At 37.1% G+C, this 20,849-nt stretch overlaps 1 protein-coding gene across 2 annotated transcripts; it reads right to left on the bottom strand.

Moving 5' to 3' along the window:
* Positions 1 to 15,456: 15,456 nt before the first annotated feature.
* LOC103524769 (zinc finger CCCH-type with G patch domain-containing protein) lies at positions 15,457 to 20,841 on the bottom strand. Of its 2 annotated transcripts, XM_026820076.1 has the most exons (5): positions 20,679 to 20,841; positions 20,459 to 20,475; positions 19,457 to 19,743; positions 18,622 to 19,135; positions 15,457 to 16,450 (listed from the first exon to the last, which is right to left on the bottom strand). In XM_026820076.1, the coding sequence occupies exons 3-5, from the start codon at positions 19,680 to 19,682 to the stop codon at positions 15,697 to 15,699; spliced, it is 1,494 nt and encodes a 497-aa protein (XP_026675877.1). In that variant the 5' UTR covers positions 19,683 to 19,743; positions 20,459 to 20,475; positions 20,679 to 20,841; the 3' UTR covers positions 15,457 to 15,696. The 2 variants fall into 2 exon arrangements, with proteins under 2 accessions (XP_026675877.1, XP_008488023.1); XM_008489801.3 differs by lacking the exon at positions 20,679 to 20,841 and having other exon boundaries at positions 20,459 to 20,612.
* Positions 20,842 to 20,849: the final 8 nt, after the last annotated feature.

Genomic DNA, 20,849 nt, shown 5'->3' on the forward strand with positions numbered 1-20,849 from the left:
GACGCCGGGACACCCCCTGAAATTCGGGACTGTCCCGGCCAATTCGGGACGTTTGGCAAGCCTACCTATAACCTACCTATACCGTCTTGATGTCTCCTATTCACGTATACGTACCCCGTATAACCTAAATTCCGGATAAATGATCACCTACACACAAATTGGTTTTCAATCTCAATTTCAAGAGTATCAATATCCTGTTATCCTGTTCTAGGAAGCTTTCGTACCAGCTTCTGACGTTGATGACATTGGAAACAATGTTGTCTTCAAATTTCATTATTAATGGGAACACACAAAAAGGAGTGAAGGTTAGGAGATGGGAAAAGGGAAGGAGAAAAATGGATGTAGATCGATTCCTGGAAGGGAGTTACTGGGCCACACTGGCCTACATTCCACTTTCGGAGCCCCAAAAGACACAACTAATGAATTCTGTGTTTCATAACTTGCCTTGGTCTTGTATAAGATGTAGATGTAGATCTTGTAGTGGTTGAGACGGTCGAATCACAGCACGGAAATAATCGATATCTAAATGAAAATAAATTGTTTTACAATAGGGTCCATTTTGGTTTGGAATACCTACCCATTTACATACCTAGTAATAATAATTTCAAAAAGTATTTCCTTTGAGAGATCCTGTATTATGTGGAGTCAAATTTCATCATGTTTACAAAACTTGGGGAAAAACTGCTTCATAACAGTTCTAAAGAAAAACATTGGGTACTCCATAGTCCATACTACCATGAAAGTACAACAGAACGGCAGGAAAAATGTAGGGAGAGATTGGAAAAGGGGAAAATGAGGTAATGTAATAAACGAAACCTCTATTAACTTTTTTTAAAGAGGTTTGACAGAGGAAACTGTAACTGCCAGGGTCTTATCATCCCGAAATCGAACAAAGAAGGAACACAGGATAGGAGGAAAGCCAGCCGTTCCGAGAACGAATATCATCCCATCAGGATAAAATCCGCCCCGGGTGGGAATCGAACCCGCGGCCTAGCGCTTACAAGGCAGACGCGCCACCATCCAAGCTAACTAGGCTGGCTCAGAGAAAATTGAAACGTTGGACACAATTTGTTTCTGAACTTGAAGTGTCACTACAAACTTGTAGGTATAAATGAAGATGGGAAAATGCCTACCTACTGTTACACACCTCTCAAAAGATAATTTGATTGGGAAAATGAAGTACTTACCTTTGTAAGAGGGTGGTTATGTGCCTACAATGTCCACATTATAAATTTTAGTTGATTTTAATGCATTTAATATACGTAATTGAATACCTACCTACACTTGTTGGGACAGTTTTGCTCCAAGCTTTGCTACGGAGAAAATGGTTATCATAGGGAGTGAAATAAGGAATTCTGGAATTTATTGAACCCGGATTCGCGGCATAAATAGAACATGAGATCGGTGATCACACCTGCGGTCTTTCTTGATTTGAAATATTCATAATCCCGTGTTATTTATAGACTTGAAAGTTCTTAATATATTCAGTCTACACGTATAACCTTTACGACTATAAGCACCTAGTGGTGAATTTAACTGAAGAAGCAAACTTTCGAGTGAAACTTTTGCCTGTCATGTCAACGAAGGAATCAATAGGTATTCAGTCTACACGTATAACCTTTAAGACTATAAGCACCTAGTGGTGAATTTAACTGAAGAAGCAAACTTTCGAGTGAAACTTTTGCCTGTCATGTCAAAGAAGGAATCAATAGTAATTATGATAACGAAAGTTTTGGCCCGGTCATTATGGATGAGGGTCAGGCTTACACACTAGTTTTGGCCCCTTAGGGAGAGGGTATAATTTTATTTGTATTTTGTTCGAATTTTATAAGGGGTCCAACATCCAACTCTATCGAATAGGCATGAACACGAGTTGCTATTTCTCTACGACAAATGGTTCTTGAGATATTTTGTTCACAACTTTCTACTTTTTCCCATTTAAACCTGTAGTGCGTACTTACGTTACGTACAGACCATGGGCTAAAAATCACTTTTTTGACATCATTATTTTGTCCACAACTTTCTACTTTTTCCCATTTAAACCTGTAGTGCGTACTTACGTTACGTACAGACCATGGGCTAAAAATCACTTTTTTGACATCAGAGGGGATCGAGGATCCCAAAACGGATATTTCCAACCATTTCCCGATATTGAAAATTTGGACCGATTGCAATACTTTCATTACTTCCTCCCCTCCCCTACCGGGATCGTTACTTCCCCTCCCCTACCTTATAGGTATACCTCCATGGTAAGCCTAAAAACCTATACCTACCTACTACAGGATAAGTAGACACGAATGACAAATATGAGTTTAGAAATCTAATGATTATTAGGCATTGGGCAGGACTTATGTCAATGTAGGTAATGCGATACTTAACAACAGCTACTAACAAAACCGTATAGAAAATACGTACTGCTAAGGCTTCCCATTTTCCGAACGTAGAGCAGGATAGGCTGGTAGATAATTACGAAACTTACAAGCTATAAGTTGGTTTGAAGGGATAGGTATTCTGTATGGAAAGCCCTTTTAAGGCCGCAGTCGAGGAACCTATTAGGCCTTAAGCGTAGGCTGTATCCAATGTTCAATATTCTGTCAGGACGCTTTGATACAAGTAGGTACATACCTACTGTACTGGATTAAACTGACACAAGATACCTATAGCTGTAGGATAGGTATTCGGAGTATCAAAAGAGATGCTACAAGCTATGTATCCTGACCTATGACTCAGAGCTGGGCGGTAATAACATTTCCTTTGAACTTTTGTGTCAAAGCAAATAAGTTCACTGGATTGGTTAATAAATGTCTTCTGGTATGATGAGATTTTTTCGCAACCTACGCACACATGACGCTTCACATAAGGTGACGGGACCAAATCAACAATTTTCAGTCCTTAAGGGCCCTACACAAACGTTTGACATCCCAAGCGAAAGAATAGAAGATACGAAGGCAAGAAATTACGAACGTAATTCATAGAGCATCTTCAATACCTTGAATTAGTCTGCTTGCCGTTTCTGAAAGCTCCGAAGGAAGGTATATGTTTTGAACATACTACAACATAAAATAGCAGTCTCTGTAACCCCTTTCTTTCTGAATTTTTCGAATAGTTGAAAATTCGAAAGCGTCGTATTTTTTTTGGTCGTACTATTAGAAGTCTGATCGAGTATAATCGCAGTCTAAGACTATCTCATTTATACATATTTATTACTTGTCTTCCATTTATATTTCATTGCTTATCTTCTTATTCTTTTTCCTTTTCGCAATGCGTTTAATACAACATTTTCTCGTTTATAAAGGTTTAGCAAAGTGGAAGAGCAAACTGATGAAAGCATGACAAATTTAGAAAGGTAAGAACAAATTCTGATTTATAGAGGTACCTAATTTTAAAGTTAAAAAACGCGTCCCGAATTTTTTCTGGGACATTAGAGAAAATTCTGTTTTTGAGTAGAGGTACCTAATTTTAAAGTTAAAAAACACGTCCCGAATTTTTTCTGGGACAAAAACGGAAATTCGGGACAAAACGCCCCAAAATGAAAAACTGAACGGGACGCCGGGAACACCCCCTGAAATTCGGGACTGTCCCGGCCAATTCGGGACGTTTGGCAAGCCTACCTATAACCTACCTATACCGTCTTGATGTCTCCTATTCACGTATACGTACCCCGTATAACCTAAATTCCGGATAAATGATCACCTACACACAAATTGGTTTTCAATCTCAATTTCAAGAGTATCAATATCCTGTTATCCTGTTCTAGGAAGCTTTCGTACCAGCTTCTGACGTTGATGACATTGGAAACAATGTTGTCTTCAAATTTCATTATTAATGGGAACACACAAAAAGGAGTGAAGGTTAGGAGATGGGAAAAGGGAAGGAGAAAAATGGATGTAGATCGATTCCTGGAAGGGAGTTACTGGGCCACACTGGCCTACATTCCACTTTCGGAGCCCCAAAAGACACAACTAATGAATTCTGTGTTTGATAACTTGCCTTGGTCTTGTATTAGATGTAGATGTAGGTCTTGTAGTGGTTGAGACGGTCGAATCACAGCACGGAAATAATCGATAAAAGAAAATAAATTGTTCTACAATAGGGTCCATTTTGGTTTGGAATACCTACCCATTTACATACCTAGTAATAATAATTTCAAAAAGTATTTCCCTTGAGAGATCCTGTATTATGTGGAGTCAAATTTCATCATGTTTACAAAACTTGGGGAAAAACTGCTTCATAAGAGTTCTAAAGAAAAACATTGGGTATTCCATACTACCATGAAAGTACAACAGAACGGTAGGAAAGATGTAGCGAGAGAAATAGGAAAAGGGGAAAATGGTAATGTTTCGTTTAGAAATCTCTATTAACTTTTTTTTTAAAGAGGTTTGACAGAGGGAACTGTAACTGCTAGGGTCTTATCGTCCCGAAATCGAAGAAAGAAGGAAGACAGGATAGGAAGTCCGATCGAGTATAATCGCAGTCTAAAACTATCTCATTTATACACTTGTCTTCCATTTATATTTCATTGCTTATCTTCTTATTCTTTTTCCTTTTCGCAATGCTTTCTTTATCTAGGCTTGTATCTTGTAATGCCTTTCAATCAGGCTGTGTCTCTGTCACTTCTTCTGTCATGGTATTACGAATTCCTTCTCTCCGTCTTACTGTCAATAGTGTCAATCCTTTTCTTGCCATTTTCTTCTCTTCTTTCGTTATATCTCTCTACCTCTATTTCTCACACTTTTGCTCTGCCTCCCTTTCTTTACCTTTCTCGCACTGCCTCCCTTTCTTCCCCTAATTCTCTCGCTCTCCTTGAAACTAATATCTGCCTCCTCCTTTCTCTTAGAAATGCTATCAATGTAGTTAAAATACTCCTAATATATGACTTTGACATGAGTCTCCCTTTTCCCCTCTGAGATTCCTTCACATGAATAAAATCCCGCTTTCTACAACACGAAATCCCTTGTTCTTCATCGCGAAATGCCGCGTTTTCCTCCATCACGAAATCCCGCGTTATATGTCACTATATCCCGCCTTCTACACCACGAAATCCCGCGTTCTACATCACCGTATAGGCTTTAATTTAATCTAAGGCGAACCCTGTATTGATGCTCTTTCTACCTGTACGCTAAGAGCCATCCTCTATCCTTTGTGCTGAATTTTAATCAATACATGAACCTCCGATTTCATGTTGATTTTTTCAATTTACTTCAAGAGATATTTTCCTTTCTCTTCACTAATGAAATCATTATTTTTTCCCCGTCTCTTTACTCTCTGCTCTTCTTTCCCGTCATTCTTTCTCCTCTTTCCCGTTTCTTCTTCGTCTTCTTCTTCTTCTCCGTCTTCTTCTTCTTCTTCTCCTTTTCCTCCTCCTCCTCCTCCGTCTTCTCTTCTTTTTATACTTTTCTCCTTTTCCCTTTTCCTCTCACCACTTGTCGACTCCATTTCGGTAAAGAAAAATCCAATTCAACAGTAATATTAAACAGGAAGGAGAGCAAAACTCTCGAAAGGTATTTTTGTTTCACCATAATGATCTTTGTGTGTAGGTACGAGTGATTTTAATAAAGAAACCTGGTGGAGATAGCAAGAATTTGCTAGAAATGGAAAAGAGGGAGATAAGGTTATGGAGATAGGCCTACCTTCCCCCTATTTTCACTTCCCCTCCTTTTTCTTCCCCCCTTTGCTCTCTTCCTTTCTGTCATAGCTTCTTCTGTGAAGTCACTTTTCTTCCTTCTTTTCTCCATTTTCTTCTCTCCGCATTCCTCTCTTTTTTAATTATTGTTCCCTTCCCCTTGAAGATCTTCTCTCTTCTATATGTCCTTTCTGTCCCTCTTTCTCTTTCTTTCTCTCTTCTCCATTTCTCCCCTCCTCAATGTCTCTCTTCTGTATACAGTGGAAAGAAGAGAAGAAGAAGAAAGCAATAAATAGCCATTGCTTCAACAGAAGAAAGAAATAGAATAAGGAAAGGAAAAGAGGGAGAAAGAGAGGAAGGGGAAAAATGCAGATTTTTACGAGGCAATGTGTCATATCAGTCATTTGACAGTTTATGCTTCACTTGTACCCATTGAATATCGGAATCAGTTTTTACCCTGAATCAGCAAAAAAAGCGATTTATGTCTTTCGACATAAATGCTCAAATTGCCAGCCTAGTTGGTTTGGTTGGTAGCAAGTCTCCCTTGTAAGCGCTAGGCCGCGGGTTCGATTCTCGCCCGGGGCGCATTTTATCCTGAAGGGATAAGGTTCGTTCTCGGAACGGCTGGCTTTCTCTCTTCGATTTGGGGACGATAAGACCTCAGCAGTTGCAGTTCCCTTTATCAAACCTCTTCGCAAAAAAAGAAGGAAAAAAATTTATAAAAAGAAATTCAATCCTTTAAGTACTGAGCGGAAGATGGCAAATAAAAAATGACTTCAGATACATAAATTTCACGGAGCTACTCGTACTTTTCATACTTACACTCTGTTTTCTTGTCCGCGTTAGAATAAAATTCATTCCATTACTTTGAAGATAAAACTCTCCGAAATAAAAAGAGAAGAGAGTGGGAAACCTTATTTGTAACGTATCAATTGAGAGCAAAATATGTAGCAAACAAATCATAAATATAATACCTATCCATCGTTTTTTATAGCGCCAAGATGAGGATATTGCTACATGAGTGCTAAGATCGAACCTTCTCTGTTCAGGATAAAATCCGCCAGGCCGGGAATCAACACGCGACCTAGCGTTTACAAGGGAGACGCGCTACGCGCTACCCTCTAAGAGTCCAAGTTCACTAGGCTGCCAAAATAAAAGTTTATAAAGTCTCTGTGTAAACCAAGAAAGGAGGCACAATTTTGCAACGCCTAAAACTGGCGTTTCAATCCAGCCTTATTATTTGAGGAGTCGAAATAATTAAACGTTTGCTGGGGGGGAAGACATTTAGGTATTTTTACACGATGGAAAACATTTCGTTTCGAATCTGTTGGGATCATTAATCATTGGAAGAGAAAGAGAAAAATAATATGACAAGCGAATACATGAGCGGGGAAAAAGGCGAGATATGCACCTAATATGTGTGGAGGCAAGAAATAAATACAAGTGAATAATTGTGTTTGTAGCTTTTCCACGGGATGAAAACTTTCTATTGGGGGTGGTAGAGAGAGGGGGTTGAAAGATAAGATCTTGACAGAACCTATTTTATCTATCTACCTAGTATATGAGACAGATAACGCATTTCTACATTTCAATTTAACTTTGGCTTGATGAATGTTCTATAAAAGTTATAGCTACACTGCTACATGGATAACAGGATGAAAAAGCTTTTACTCGAATGTGTTAATGTTAACGTTAACCTGATACATATACATATATTTATTATGTTAATACACAATACAGTGTTTACAATTGTCATAACTTTTTAAACTTGGTAGAAAAGAAAATATATGTATAATAATAATAATAATAATGAGAATGGTTTATTTTAATGTAACTATAAAAATCTTCCTTTTGTTCCTATATAAGTACCCCCAATGGTACTTTTCAGGAACGGTTTGAATTATTTATTTCATTAAAATTCTTGCTTCTGTCTTGATTCTATATATATTTCATTGTTGTTTTCCAAATAATATTTCTGTATTTCCTTCTTCATTTTATATATGAATATTATTTATTCAATATTAATATATGAATATTATTTATTTTTTTTTAATAATATATATGAAAAAAAAAATATAGGTACAGGGTGCATCACAAAGCCATGTCAAGCCAAAAATGGCGAATAGCACAGGTCAATGGCTACAAAAAGTTCCCCGGACACCCCCTCGAAATCCCATAACTTTTATTAAACCCATAACTTTTATTAACGGAGAAAAAATTGGGATGACCAGGAAAGAAGTCACCCAGTAGGTATAACTACATCTGATGTAGATAGTACTCGTATCCAACTCTTCTTCAGTGCGGATCACATTGCAGTCTGCTCAAAATTAACAAACAACGACAACCAACTGAATTCGACAGAACACAGAACGCATTGAACGCATTCGTAGAAAAGTTGGGGAAGACTGACATACCTAACAACTTTCAAAGACGAGAACTTCAAAGAAAACAGCGGTGAGGGGAATCACTCCAGCATAGAATACAGAGAAAACAGTAGATACATAAGAGGAGGTAAAATTCCCTGGGGCAATTAGATAAGGATTTGTCAGAGGGTAAATTAAAAAAATGTTCATTAGAGAAAATAAAGGATTAAACAGAGTGATATCTGTTGAACTCAGTGTCGAACAAATGGGGATGTTAGGTAGCTAAGAAATATTGATGATGGTCAGATGACGAAAATCATCATTTTCTTCATTGTAGGAGATTCAAAGGTGTAAGTAGAATCAAAGTGATATTAATATAGTAGGTGTATTCTGTCTAATCAAAGTAGGTACCTACCTACATTTTGGTAGGTAGGTAGGTAGGTACCTATAGTAAGACTTCCAAATAGCGGAACAAAAAGTACAGGAACTCTCGGTCCCAGAGTTTGTGTCCGCTATCCTATAGTAAGACTTCCAAATAGCGGAACAAAAAGTACAGGAACTCTCGGTCCCAGAGTTTGTGTCCGCTATTTAGAGGTGTCCGATGTGGTAGTCAGGCATGACATTAGAAATTCGTAGGACCTCCATTTTATGCGTAGTCCTAATAGACTTTATGGTAAATTTATTTAAATATGAATTATGAACATATGAATGAATTCGAGTGATTTTAATAAAGAAACCTGGTGGAGATAGCAAGAATTTGCTAGAAATGGAAAAGAGGGAGATAAGGTTATGGAGATAGGGTTATGGAGTTTTTTCCTCCATATTTTGAAAAATGGAAAAAATATTTAAAATCCAGCTCGAACAAACACTTTTGTTTAGATACTTTTCATCGAAAGCGAGGGAAGATATTAGTGGCGATGCTAAAACCTCAGTTTGTAAAATAGTAAGGCTAGCCCGATAACTGGTATTAGGAAGTACCTACAAATACTGAAATTATAGACGTAATTTATTTCCATGGGGTAGGTATTTATATTTACTAATTATTACATAGCTGCATTTTCCAGCATATTAGTGGAGATGTCAAAATTCGCGCTCATTTTATCATCATCCGTTATCCCATTAATATTCCACTACATTAGTTGAGCTGTTGAGATGCTAAAACTCCAGTCATTTATATTTAATGCATTAGCTATTTGTATTTAACCCTTCATATTCCAGGATATTAGTGGAGATGTCAAAACTCCAGTTACATATTTGTATTTAATGCATTAGTTTTTGACCCTTCATATTCCAGCATATTAGTGGAGATGCCAAACCTCCAGTTATTTGTATTTTTAATACATTAGCTATTTTTAACCCTTCATAATCTCTTGGTGGAGATGGCAAAACTCCCGTTGCATTTTAGCTGTAACCCTTCATAATCCAGCATATTGGACAGGCTTTAATTTAATCTAAGGCGAACCCTGTATTGATGCTCTTTCTACCTGTATACGCTAAGAGCCATCCTCTATCCTTTGTGCTGAATTTTAATCAATACATGAACCTCCGAACAAAAAATTATTAGGGGGGCAAGACGTTAAGCGGTTGAGGGGGGGATGCTCTTTTTCTTTCATGTTTTCTTTTCAAATTATGAGACGCGAATGAAAGCAACAGCTTATCATAACATAATGCGATAAGGTATTATCTTCGCAACCTTCGCCGTTGATGGAAATGATAGATTAGATGCGAAGGTAATTTACTTTCGTAGGAAAATGGATTTTTTTTTAATTCTTGGATGTGAGGAGCGATCATTTTAACAGTTGGACTTAATAGATTTTGTGCCTCTCTTCCTAGATTTCGAGTATTTCCTCAATAGGTATTGTCCTCACGAGGCTGAGTTGACCTGAACTAGTCAGCAGCACGCAATCTCTCAGACCTGCCTGATACCAACCACACTCGACGTTGCAACTTTGTCCTCACTCTCTGATGATACCTGAAGGGTAATAGGATATACGAATGTAGGTATGATTTTTGTTGTTGCGTTTACATTCTATCCATTCGATATTGAATATATTTTCATGTTGATTTTTTCAATTTACTTCAAGAGATATTTTCCTTTCTCTTCACTAATGAAATCATTATTTTTTCCCCGTCTCTTTAGTCTCCTTTTTCACTAACTTCCTTTTGTTCGCGCACTACCTTTTGTTCGCGAACTAAGGTCCCATTTCCCGGTTTCAATTTTAGAACAGAGTTTCGAAAAATGTGGCAATCTGTTAGGTTTTTTCCATTGCATGGTTTAAATTTGTCCCATGTGCCTATATCGTTAGAATGGGCTTAGATGTACCGCAGGGGGGAGAGAAGAAGAGGGAGATGTAAAAAAAAAGAGTAAAAAGGGAAAGAAGAAGATATGATAAAGAGAGAGGAAGAGCAGAGAGAGAGAGAGAGGGAGGGAGAGCAGAGAGAGAGGGGCACATTTTTGGACTAATTAAACACAAGCCAGTTCCCAAAATTGGGGAGGGGGAGGGGGGGAACTAACGAACATGTAGTCTTGTGAGCACAAATTGAATGTATGGCGAGTGGCGAGTAGTGTTACTGTACAAAAAAAGTAATATGGCAGGAGAGGGGATGTAGGGAGGTTTGCACAAGGGAAAGTTTAGCTCATACAATATTTATATGTGTTATGAAAAAAATGAGAAAAAGGGAGGGATGGAAAAAGAAAAAGAGGGAGGGGATATTGGGAAAGAGAGCAGAGGGACGGAGACAGAAAGAAGGGGAAGGGTATATGGGGCAAGATGGAGATTAGGGAGAAGAGGGAGCACGAAGGTAAAAGGGGGAAAGAAGAGACGACATAGGAGAAAAAAGCTTCATCCAAACCACGGAGCCCACCAACATCAGCGCTGAAGCCCGCAAGCTTGAGCTCTGGAACCACCAGCTGCCGAAACCCCTAATAGACCTGACAGAGGAGCCACCACCTGGGTCACACCTGCCCTACTCCTCCTGGAAGTCTCTGAACCGTCTTTCATCCGGCGTGTCAAGATGCAAATACAACTTAAAGAAATGGGGGTATGAAGATAATGCTGATTGCGAGTGCGGCCAAGAACAAACACAACATGAACACCTTCTTATCTGCAATCAGCTGGACCAGACATGCACCATGCACCCACAATGATCTATACTCCTCATACTCCTGGCAAACCAAGCTGCTATCCAAGTTGCGGAATTCTGGAAATACAAGATTTGAGAATTATGACACGGAAAGTAAGTAAGTAAAAGAGAAAAAAGAGGGAGGACATAGGGAGAACAAAAGGCAAAAAAGAGGGAAGGAAAAAAGAGAAACGGCAAGGATAAAAGAGGGAAGGGGCAAAAGAGGGAAACAAAAAAGGGTGTGAGGGGAAAGGAGAATATGAAAGCAAGGGTAGAAAAATGTTTATTATTTTGTTTCAATTAAGCAGGAGCAAGCACCCTATGGGGGACTGTAAATGAGAGTATAAAATAAAACAGCACTAACTACAAACATACAGAACTTTTCCTAATTCCTCCTCCAGCATTCATGGTCCCCTCCGGTTTTGAAAAAAAAAAGATGGTATCTAGATTTTTTTATCTGTGTAAATGTTCTACATGAGCTACTGGATGAGAAAAAAAGTAGAGTGTAAAAAAAAGTGAGCTCTTTAAAATTAAAAGGTCTGAAAAATGTCCAAGCACAATCTCATAGTGGACAATAGAGAAGCTGATAGCGGGAAAAGGGTGCGTAAAACCCTGATGTGTCCACGGCAGTGGAGGACTGTCCTTCACAAACAAATGGCTAACCCTCACAAGCAAAGGACTGTCCTTCACAAGGAAAGGTCTATCCCTCATAAGCAAAGGTCTGTTTTTCACAAGCAAAGGGCTATCTTCCACAAGCAAGGGCTACCATTTCGATTGACACATGGGTTGACTGCTTGGCCCCATAACCTCTAATTTTTTGTTTTTTGGCTTTATGGTTCTCTGGACAAAATTTGCACCACCACTTTCGTGTTCCTGGTAAAAAGACCTTCAATTTGATATATAGGTTGACCAGGTATGGATAAGTCCTTCTATGGGAACAGACAAACACACAGACAGACGACACCGAGGCGAATACAATAGCCCGCCCCTTATACCTTTTTTTTTACTATCGTAATAATAAAGGAAGGACGGACTAAAAAAAGAGAAAGAGAAGAAATAGGGGAAAGAGGGAAAAGGAGAAACACAAAGAAGAGGAGGAGGAGGAGGAGGAGAGGAATGGAGTATATAGAAATACAGGTAGGTATACCATTACCTATTATATTACTTAGGTACCTCTATTGTTTGCGAGAAAATACCTATAATATTACCTGTTATGTACCTACACAGTGTCGCGTTTTGGGCAACATAATGTTTGGTTATGTTAACATGTACAAAATTTAAGATGCATATCATGTAATGTAACATTGTTAGTTTCTACTCGGATTATTTACTTATTGTATAATGTATACCTATCACATTCTATTATTTATTATGACATTAATGTCCATTATCTAATTACAAAATTTGTTGGCCTACCATAACAGACCCGAATTCAGGTTTCAGGATTTTTCCAACGACTATAATGGGTAACTCTATAACTTAAAATGTAAATACCTAATTCACATCCTGACATCCCATGACAAAGGTATTATAATTATTTCAGTTAGGCATACATAGAAACAAATTATTTACAACTTACCTATAACCAAAAGTACTCTCCCTCCCCCCTCTCTCTCCTCTATTTCTCTCTCTCCTCTATATAGGCACTGATTTTCTCTAATCACTACGGGCTAAAAAATTCGCGGAGGGACGGGCCCTGCTTGTTTCATTTTTTTAAGGATACACATCGGGATCGTTACTTCCCCTCCCCTACCTTATAGGTATACCTCCATGGTAAGCCTAAAAACCTATACCTACTACAGGATAAGTAGACACGAATGACAAATATGAGTTTAGAAATCTAATGATTATTAGGCATTGGGCAGGACTTATGTCAATTAGCAAAGTGATAAATTTAAAGAGAGCGTATAGCGTACTAATAAATCATTGAAGGCCCCAAGTCACACTTCTCTCATTACTTGAATTAGCAAAGTGATAAATTTAAAGAGAGCGTATAGCGTACTAATAAATCATTGAAGGCCCCAAGTCACACTTCTCTCATTACTTGATAATTTCCATGACCCTTTTGCAGTAATTATTATTAATTAAATGGCTCTCTCTCTCTCCAATCATTATTCTCTCCCACTTCCTCCCTTTCTCCCCCTCCCTCTCTTCCTCCTTTCCACTCACTTTCCCAAATATGACTTTGTCTCTCTCCCTTACCGATCACTCCCTCTCTTTCTCTTCACCTTCCTTTCTCTCCCTCTCTCTCTCTCAGTCTCTCCCTCTCTCTCTCTCTCCATTGTTTTCTCTCTCTCTCCATTGTTTTCTTCCTCTCTCTCTCTCCCCCTCTCTCTCTGTCTCTCTCTCTATCTTCTCTCTCTCTCTCTCTCTCTCTTCAAACTTCCTTTGTAACTAACTTTCCCAGATATAATAACTCTTTCCTTTACCAATTTCCCTTGTCCCTCCTATTCCCTCTCTCTCTCTCTCTCTCTCTCTCTCTCTCTCTCTCTCTATGAACATATGAATGAATTAGGTTTTACATACGTAAGTAGTTTCAAGTATTATTGTAGGTAAGTTTATCAGGAATACTCACCTCTAAGTTCACAAGTGAAACCCCTGTCCAGAAAAAAACACGGGTGCAACAGCGTCTTCACTGGTAATGTTTATCATAGCTTTCTGTTTGATTATTTTAATGGAGTTTCAATTCAAGCTAAGTCCTAAGCTTAGCTTTAGAAATAAAATTGTATTAATGAAAGATATAGTTCAAGACAAGTTTACACATTTATCTAGATACAACTTCATAAACATTTATACAGATTGGTAATTTCACGAAAATGTCGATCTCTACATTCTCTAAACAAAATTGCAAATTGGGAAATTTAATTTTCAATCTACGATTTTTTCACGTTAATTAAAATCTAGTTTGACTATTTTTAGAAAAGATATTGAATGCAATAGATTATGGATAGGTAATTAGGTAGATCAAAGCAACCCAATTTATCACCTACATATTTGAAGAAGTGGGGGAGATTTTTTACTTGTAGGTAACTAGGTACCAATGTTCTTAGTTTCAGTTCGGAGTACCTAACAAATTGATTGATTAGGTAGACAAAATAAGTACTGATTTAAGTAACATAAAGCTACCATAATAAAGGAATATTTAAATACGAGTATACCTATTAGGTATCTTCGTATAAAACTTACTCTTCCTTCACTCCAGAGAGGTGGTTAAAATAATTCCTAAAGTTCTAAAGAGATCTATAAATGGCTTGATTATTTATTTAGTTAACATGGAATCCTCAATTTGTCCATACACGGAGGTTTATTGTTTAAGTACCTACCCACTGCTCTGAATTATGAATTAAAATTTAAATGAAATAATCATTAGGCATTTTATTTGAAAACGAATAATTAAAGCTGTTCGGTAGTAAAAAAAAAATAGATACGAGTATCAATAAAGAAACATTGTTACTGAATTTGTCTTTTACAAGACAATTTACACTATTCGACGTTAAAATAAATTCAACTCGCGTAAGTAAGAAAACATGAAAAAAAGTTCGAAATATAATTCGACGTCTCCCTTTTGTTTCTCTCCCAATCGTTCTCCTTACATTTTTTTACACCCATTTTATCACCACCATATTTCACTATGGGAAATATTTTTTACTTCTCTGTCCCTCCCTCTCAAAACCTCCCGACTGTCTTACTTTTCTCCCTCCCCTTATGCTTCCCCTAATGTTCTCTAATTCCCATTTCTCCCTATCTTTCCCTCCTTCTCTCCTATTTCTATCAATACCTATGTATATGTATCCTTTCAGTTTACTTCCCCTACTCTCTCCCTCCCCCCTCCCCCTTCTATAATAAAATTGTAGACCAATAGATAATTTTAATAGATTATTTGGGAGCAAAAAAAAAAGCGAACGTTTCTACCCATTTCCCGATTTTGAAAATTTATACCGATTGTAATACGTAACAGAAAGTAAAAAATTCCGAGGGGGGCGGGACCCCCTTGCTCCCCCCCCCCTTACACGGCCTGGGTTGGGGGAGTCTTTTGTTTTTTGTGGCGTAGAGATGAGTTACATCAATCAAGCTGAAATGCTGAATAATCATAAATCTAATTCTTCCTTCTCTTCCCCTCTCCTCTTACCTTCTTTTTCCTCCCACATAGCGTCCTCTGTATCTTACCTCTCCTCCTACCTTCCATAATTCGACGCGTTACGTAACGGCATACATGCGCTTCGGCTCGCAGAACTTTTAGAAGTAACCGACTTGTTTCGCATTTTTATTTTGATTCCGTCGAAATAAATCCCTTCCTTTATACGCGCATATCCGACTTTCATTTCAAAAAAGAAGAAGAAGAAAAAATCCCCATTGTGACAAGCATGCATTTATTTATTTTTATTATTTTTTGCCATTTACGAGAAGTAGGTACCCTTCGATTTATTAATCTTTTACTTGAATAATTCGGGTAATAAACGAGTACCCAGGTATCATCAGCCTTGGTAAAAATTCGAGTCCTCATTTTTATTATAAACTTGCTTCCATAATGTGCCTTCTTGAAAGATTATAAGGTAGTGAGACATCATAACATTCACAACTCCTACTTTAGAATTTTACTAAAGATTTCTTATTGAGTTGTTTCTTCATATGCGCATGTATATTACTATCTTGTGTATTCAGAGTACTGATCTGATTATTCACTATGGAGATCTCCCGAGTTAATTTCTTGAACATTTCACTTCCTTTGTCATGTTCATGTCTTTTCAAACTCTTGTTCAACTCCCCCAGTTGTTTCTTGTACTTGTTTATTTTTTCAGCTATTTTAAATGTTTCTACATTCAGATTGGCACTCTGTAGATTACTAGTCATTTGACCTGAGCTTTCCCCACTTGGCTCAACAGGTTTTTGATTCAATTGTTTGTTTAAAAACCCAAAAACATCTTGCCTGTCTTTCCTCACAGCGTTTTCATAATTCTTTTTACTTCTTTTCATTTCTTTCATTGCTATTTTCTTGTTAATTTTCTCCATTTTGAATACGTCCTCACCTCCTCCACATTTTTCTCTCAGATTCATACAGTAGTCCAATGATTTTCCCTGAGGTAGAATGTATGTCTCTACTGGTTCAACTCTTCCTTCACTATTCTTTCCCAGACCACTTCCTATCACATAGCCCATCTTCATCATGAGTTTTGAACCCATACCTTTGGTGTATTTCTCCCAGTCTCCTAGTCTTTTGTCAAGAGGAGCATTGTTGAGACTTATTTCTATAGCTTGAGATTGATCATAATATGTTTCTTCTGGGATGGTAATGTCTTCTTCACTTTCATCATTATCACTGTTTTGAGGACTTGTGTCTATTACATCACTCTCCGCATTCCTCTCTTTTTTAATTATTGTTCCCTTCCCCTTGAAGATCTTCTCTCTTCTATATGTCCTTTCTGTCCCTCTTTCTCTTTCTTTCTCTCTTCTCCATTTCTCCCCTCCTCAATGTCTCTCTTCTGTATACAGTGGAAAGAAGAGAAGAAGAAGAAAGCAATAAATAGCCATTGCTTCAACAGAAGAAAGAAATAGAATAAGGAAAGGAAAAGAGGGAGAAAGAGAGGAAGGGGAAAAATGCAGATTTTTACGAGGCAATGTGTCATATCAGTCATTTGACAGTTTATGCTTCACTTGTACCCATTGAATATCGGAATCAGTTTTTACCCTGAATCAGCAAAAAAAGCGATTTATGTCTTTCGACATAAATGCTCAAATTGCCAGCCTAGTTGGTTTGGTTGGTAGCAAGTCTCCCTTGTAAGCGCTAGGCCGCGGGTTCGATTCTCGCCCGGGGCGCATTTTATCCTGAAGGGATAAGGTTCGTTCTCGGAACGGCTGGCTTTCTCTCTTCGATTTGGGGACGATAAGACCTCAGCAGTTGCAGTTCCCTTTATCAAACCTCTTCGCAAAAAAAGAAGGAAAAAAATTTATAAAAAGAAATTCAATCCTTTAAGTACTGAGCGGAAGATGGCAAATAAAAAATGACTTCAGATACATAAATTTCACGGAGCTACTCGTACTTTTCATACTTACACTCTGTTTTCTTGTCCGCGTTAGAATAAAATTCATTCCATTACTTTGAAGATAAAACTCTCCGAAATAAAAAGAGAAGAGAGTGGGAAACCTTATTTGTAACGTATCAATTGAGAGCAAAATATGTAGCAAACAAATCATAAATATAATACCTATCCATCGTTTTTTATAGCGCCAAGATGAGGATATTGCTACATGAGTGCTAAGATCGAACCTTCTCTGTTCAGGATAAAATCCGCCAGGCCGGGAATCAACACGCGACCTAGCGTTTACAAGGGAGACGCGCTACGCGCTACCCTCTAAGAGTCCAAGTTCACTAGGCTGCCAAAATAAAAGTTTATAAAGTCTCTGTGTAAACCAAGAAAGGAGGCACAATTTTGCAACGCCTAAAACTGGCGTTTCAATCCAGCCTTATTATTTGAGGAGTCGAAATAATTAAACGTTTGCTGGGGGGGAAGACATTTAGGTATTTTTACACGATGGAAAACATTTCGTTTCGAATCTGTTGGGATCATTAATCATTGGAAGAGAAAGAGAAAAATAATATGACAAGCGAATACATGAGCGGGGAAAAAGGCGAGATATGCACCTAATATGTGTGGAGGCAAGAAATAAATACAAGTGAATAATTGTGTTTGTAGCTTTTCCACGGGATGAAAACTTTCTATTGGGGGTGGTAGAGAGAGGGGGTTGAAAGATAAGATCTTGACAGAACCTATTTTATCTATCTACCTAGTATATGAGACAGATAACGCATTTCTACATTTCAATTTAACTTTGGCTTGATGAATGTTCTATAAAAGTTATAGCTACACTGCTACATGGATAACAGGATGAAAAAGCTTTTACTCGAATGTGTTAATGTTAACGTTAACCTGATACATATACATATATTTATTATGTTAATACACAATACAGTGTTTACAATTGTCATAACTTTTTAAACTTGGTAGAAAAGAAAATATATGTATAATAATAATAATAATAATGAGAATGGTTTATTTTAATGTAACTATAAAAATCTTCCTTTTGTTCCTATATAAGTACCCCCAATGGTACTTTTCAGGAACGGTTTGAATTATTTATTTCATTAAAATTCTTGCTTCTGTCTTGATTCTATATATATTTCATTGTTGTTTTCCAAATAATATTTCTGTATTTCCTTCTTCATTTTATATATGAATATTATTTATTCAATATTAATATATGAATATTATTTATTTTTTTTTAATAATATATATGAAAAAAAAAATATAGGTACAGGGTGCATCACAAAGCCATGTCAGTACTGAAATGGCGAAACATCACTCTCTAAGGGATAAATATTTTCTAATTCCATCTCAACATGATTGTTACTACTTTTGCTATGTCCTTTCCTACCTTCTCCAGTTTCAAACTGAACAATCACTTTGTCTTCTCGTGTATTGAAATTAATGATTTTTGCTCGGTGCCATAAGTTTGGCATCACTCTCTAAGGGATAAATATTTTCTAATTCCATCTCAACATGATTGTTACTACTTTTGCTATGTCCCTTCCTACCTTCTCCAGTTTCAAACTGAACAATCACTTTGTCTTCTTGTGTATTGAAATTAATGATTTTTGCTCGGTGCCATATGTTTGTCTGGAAATTTTTGGCCAACACTAGCTGATTTAAATGCAAGTTGTCATAGTTGATGTTTTTGTACTCTCTCAACTTAATGAACTTGACGAGGTATCCATGTGAGAAGAAACACTTTTCCTCAGAGTACTTGCAATCCCCATCAAAGTAATAAGGACAAGTAAGCATGGGTTTATAGATTGGATGGGTGAAAACAACTTTAACATAAATTTCATTGATGTCGGTCACCCCATCCTCAGGAGTATGTACACTTATGACTAGGGCATTATGATAGGACACATTGTTATCATCTTCTTCATCTCCTTCTTCTTCACCTCTGCATGTATTATGATAATAGGGAGCTTGACATTTGTGTCCTGGAAAACAAAGGATAATAAAGACCATTAATTAATCATTAAGAACAAAGATCACAAGTGACACCATAAAATTCCAGATAATTAAGATCTACTAACTTATGGCATCAAAACACATCACCTAACTGGGTCTGAAAAATCAATATTGAAATACAAATAATATCTTAAGTGACCAAAAATTGATCAACATAATTTTAACATGACATTAAGTTGCAATACACATGAATGTGGTAGTCAGGCATGACAATAAGAACAATCAATGAGAGAAAAGCCTCAGATTGATTACAAACATAATATTGACAGTACAGGTACCTAAGTACTTACCTTTCAAGTAATTCAACTCATTTTCAATGTCTGGAACAACCACTTCCGAAGGCTCATTAGTGACATTTTCTTCATTATTAATATTTGGATCTAAGTCCCCTGTCCTGTTTCCACCAACATTGGCTACTTGCTCTTCACTTTGTTTATCATTATTGCTTTCTCCAGCTGTATCAATCCCTTCTATTTCCAGCTTAAACAAGGCATACTCGTCATCAAAACTTGACATGATGATTTAATTTTTGGAAGGTTTACCTATTTCTTATGTAGGTAGGTAGGTGCATGATTTCCTGAAATAAAGAGGAAAATTGGTTAGGTATATACTTGTAAATCTTGTGTTGATCAATCTAGAACCCCATACTTGTGACTTATTAAAATAGGGTAAAACCCCCAATCGCCGACACCTGTTGTAATCGTTGACACCCTACTCGTATTTCTTAAATAATAAGAAATCTGCGTGGTTTAGTCCTGAAATAAAGAGGAAAATTGGTTAGGTATATACTTGTAAATCTTGTGTTGATCAATCTAAAACCCCATACTTGTGACTTATTAAAAGGCTTCAAAAATATAGGATATTGCTAGTTAATAGTCTAGTGTTGCATTGCTATAACCTCCTTATCAAAAGCTATAAAGCACCTTGGGTCAGAGCCCTGTTGTGTGTACTGAGAACAATCTTATGATTCATACAAAATGTATTTTCCAAACAACACAAAATATCCTGTAGGCAACATTACACAACCCAATCTTTTCTGAACAAGAAGTAGGACCCTCTTTAGAGTGATCCTAGACTAGTAGCAGATTTTCATCTAACCAGAGTCTTTCTTTCTCTTATGATTCATACAAAATGTATTTTCCAAACAACACAAAATATCCTGTAGGCAACATTATACGACCCAATCTTTTCTGAACAAGAAGTAGGACCCTCTTTAGAGTGATCCTAGACTAGTAGCAGATTTTCATCTAACCAGAGTCTTTCTTTGAAGAAGTTGGAAGGAAACAACTTACCATTCATACACTTTTCCATGAACTGTAGTTCCCATGGATACAGATAAAGGCAGTTAAGGAAATAGGTTCGCCATCAAATGGAATAAAATAATAAACTAATAACTAAACACTGATCAATTGGTGATCAATACTGATTATTGGTTATTCATATTCACTCAAAAAATTTCAAAATCCATGAATGGAAATGAATCAAAATCAAAGTTTACAAATTTCAGTGCGGTTGAACTGTAGTTCCCATGGATACAGATAAAGGCAGTTAAGGAAATAGGTTCGCCATCAAATGGAATAAAATAATAAACACTGATCAATTGGTGATCAATACTGATTATTGGTTATTCATATTCATTCAAAAAATTTCAAAATCCATGAACATGAATGGAAATGAATCAAA

This window comes from Diaphorina citri, unplaced genomic scaffold (genome assembly GCF_000475195.1).
Source record: "Diaphorina citri unplaced genomic scaffold, Diaci psyllid genome assembly version 1.1 scaffold119, whole genome shotgun sequence".
NCBI classification, from domain to species: domain Eukaryota; kingdom Metazoa; phylum Arthropoda; class Insecta; order Hemiptera; family Psyllidae; genus Diaphorina; species Diaphorina citri.

What these genes read in the sequence shown, in the direction of transcription:
- LOC103524769 (XM_026820076.1), bottom strand. Translation starts at nt 19,682, where the DNA reads ATGTCAAGTTTTGATGACGAGTATGCCTTGTTTAAGCTGGAAATAGAA. An exon ending in TGAGTTGAATTACTTGAAAG is followed by an intron (nt 19,136 to 19,456) that starts GTAAGTACTTAG and finishes TTTGTTTTCCAG; the next exon opens with GACACAAATGTCAAGCTCCC. An exon ending in TATCCCTTAGAGAGTGATGC is followed by an intron (nt 16,451 to 18,621) that starts CAAACTTATGGC and finishes GGAGAGTGATGT; the next exon opens with AATAGACACAAGTCCTCAAA.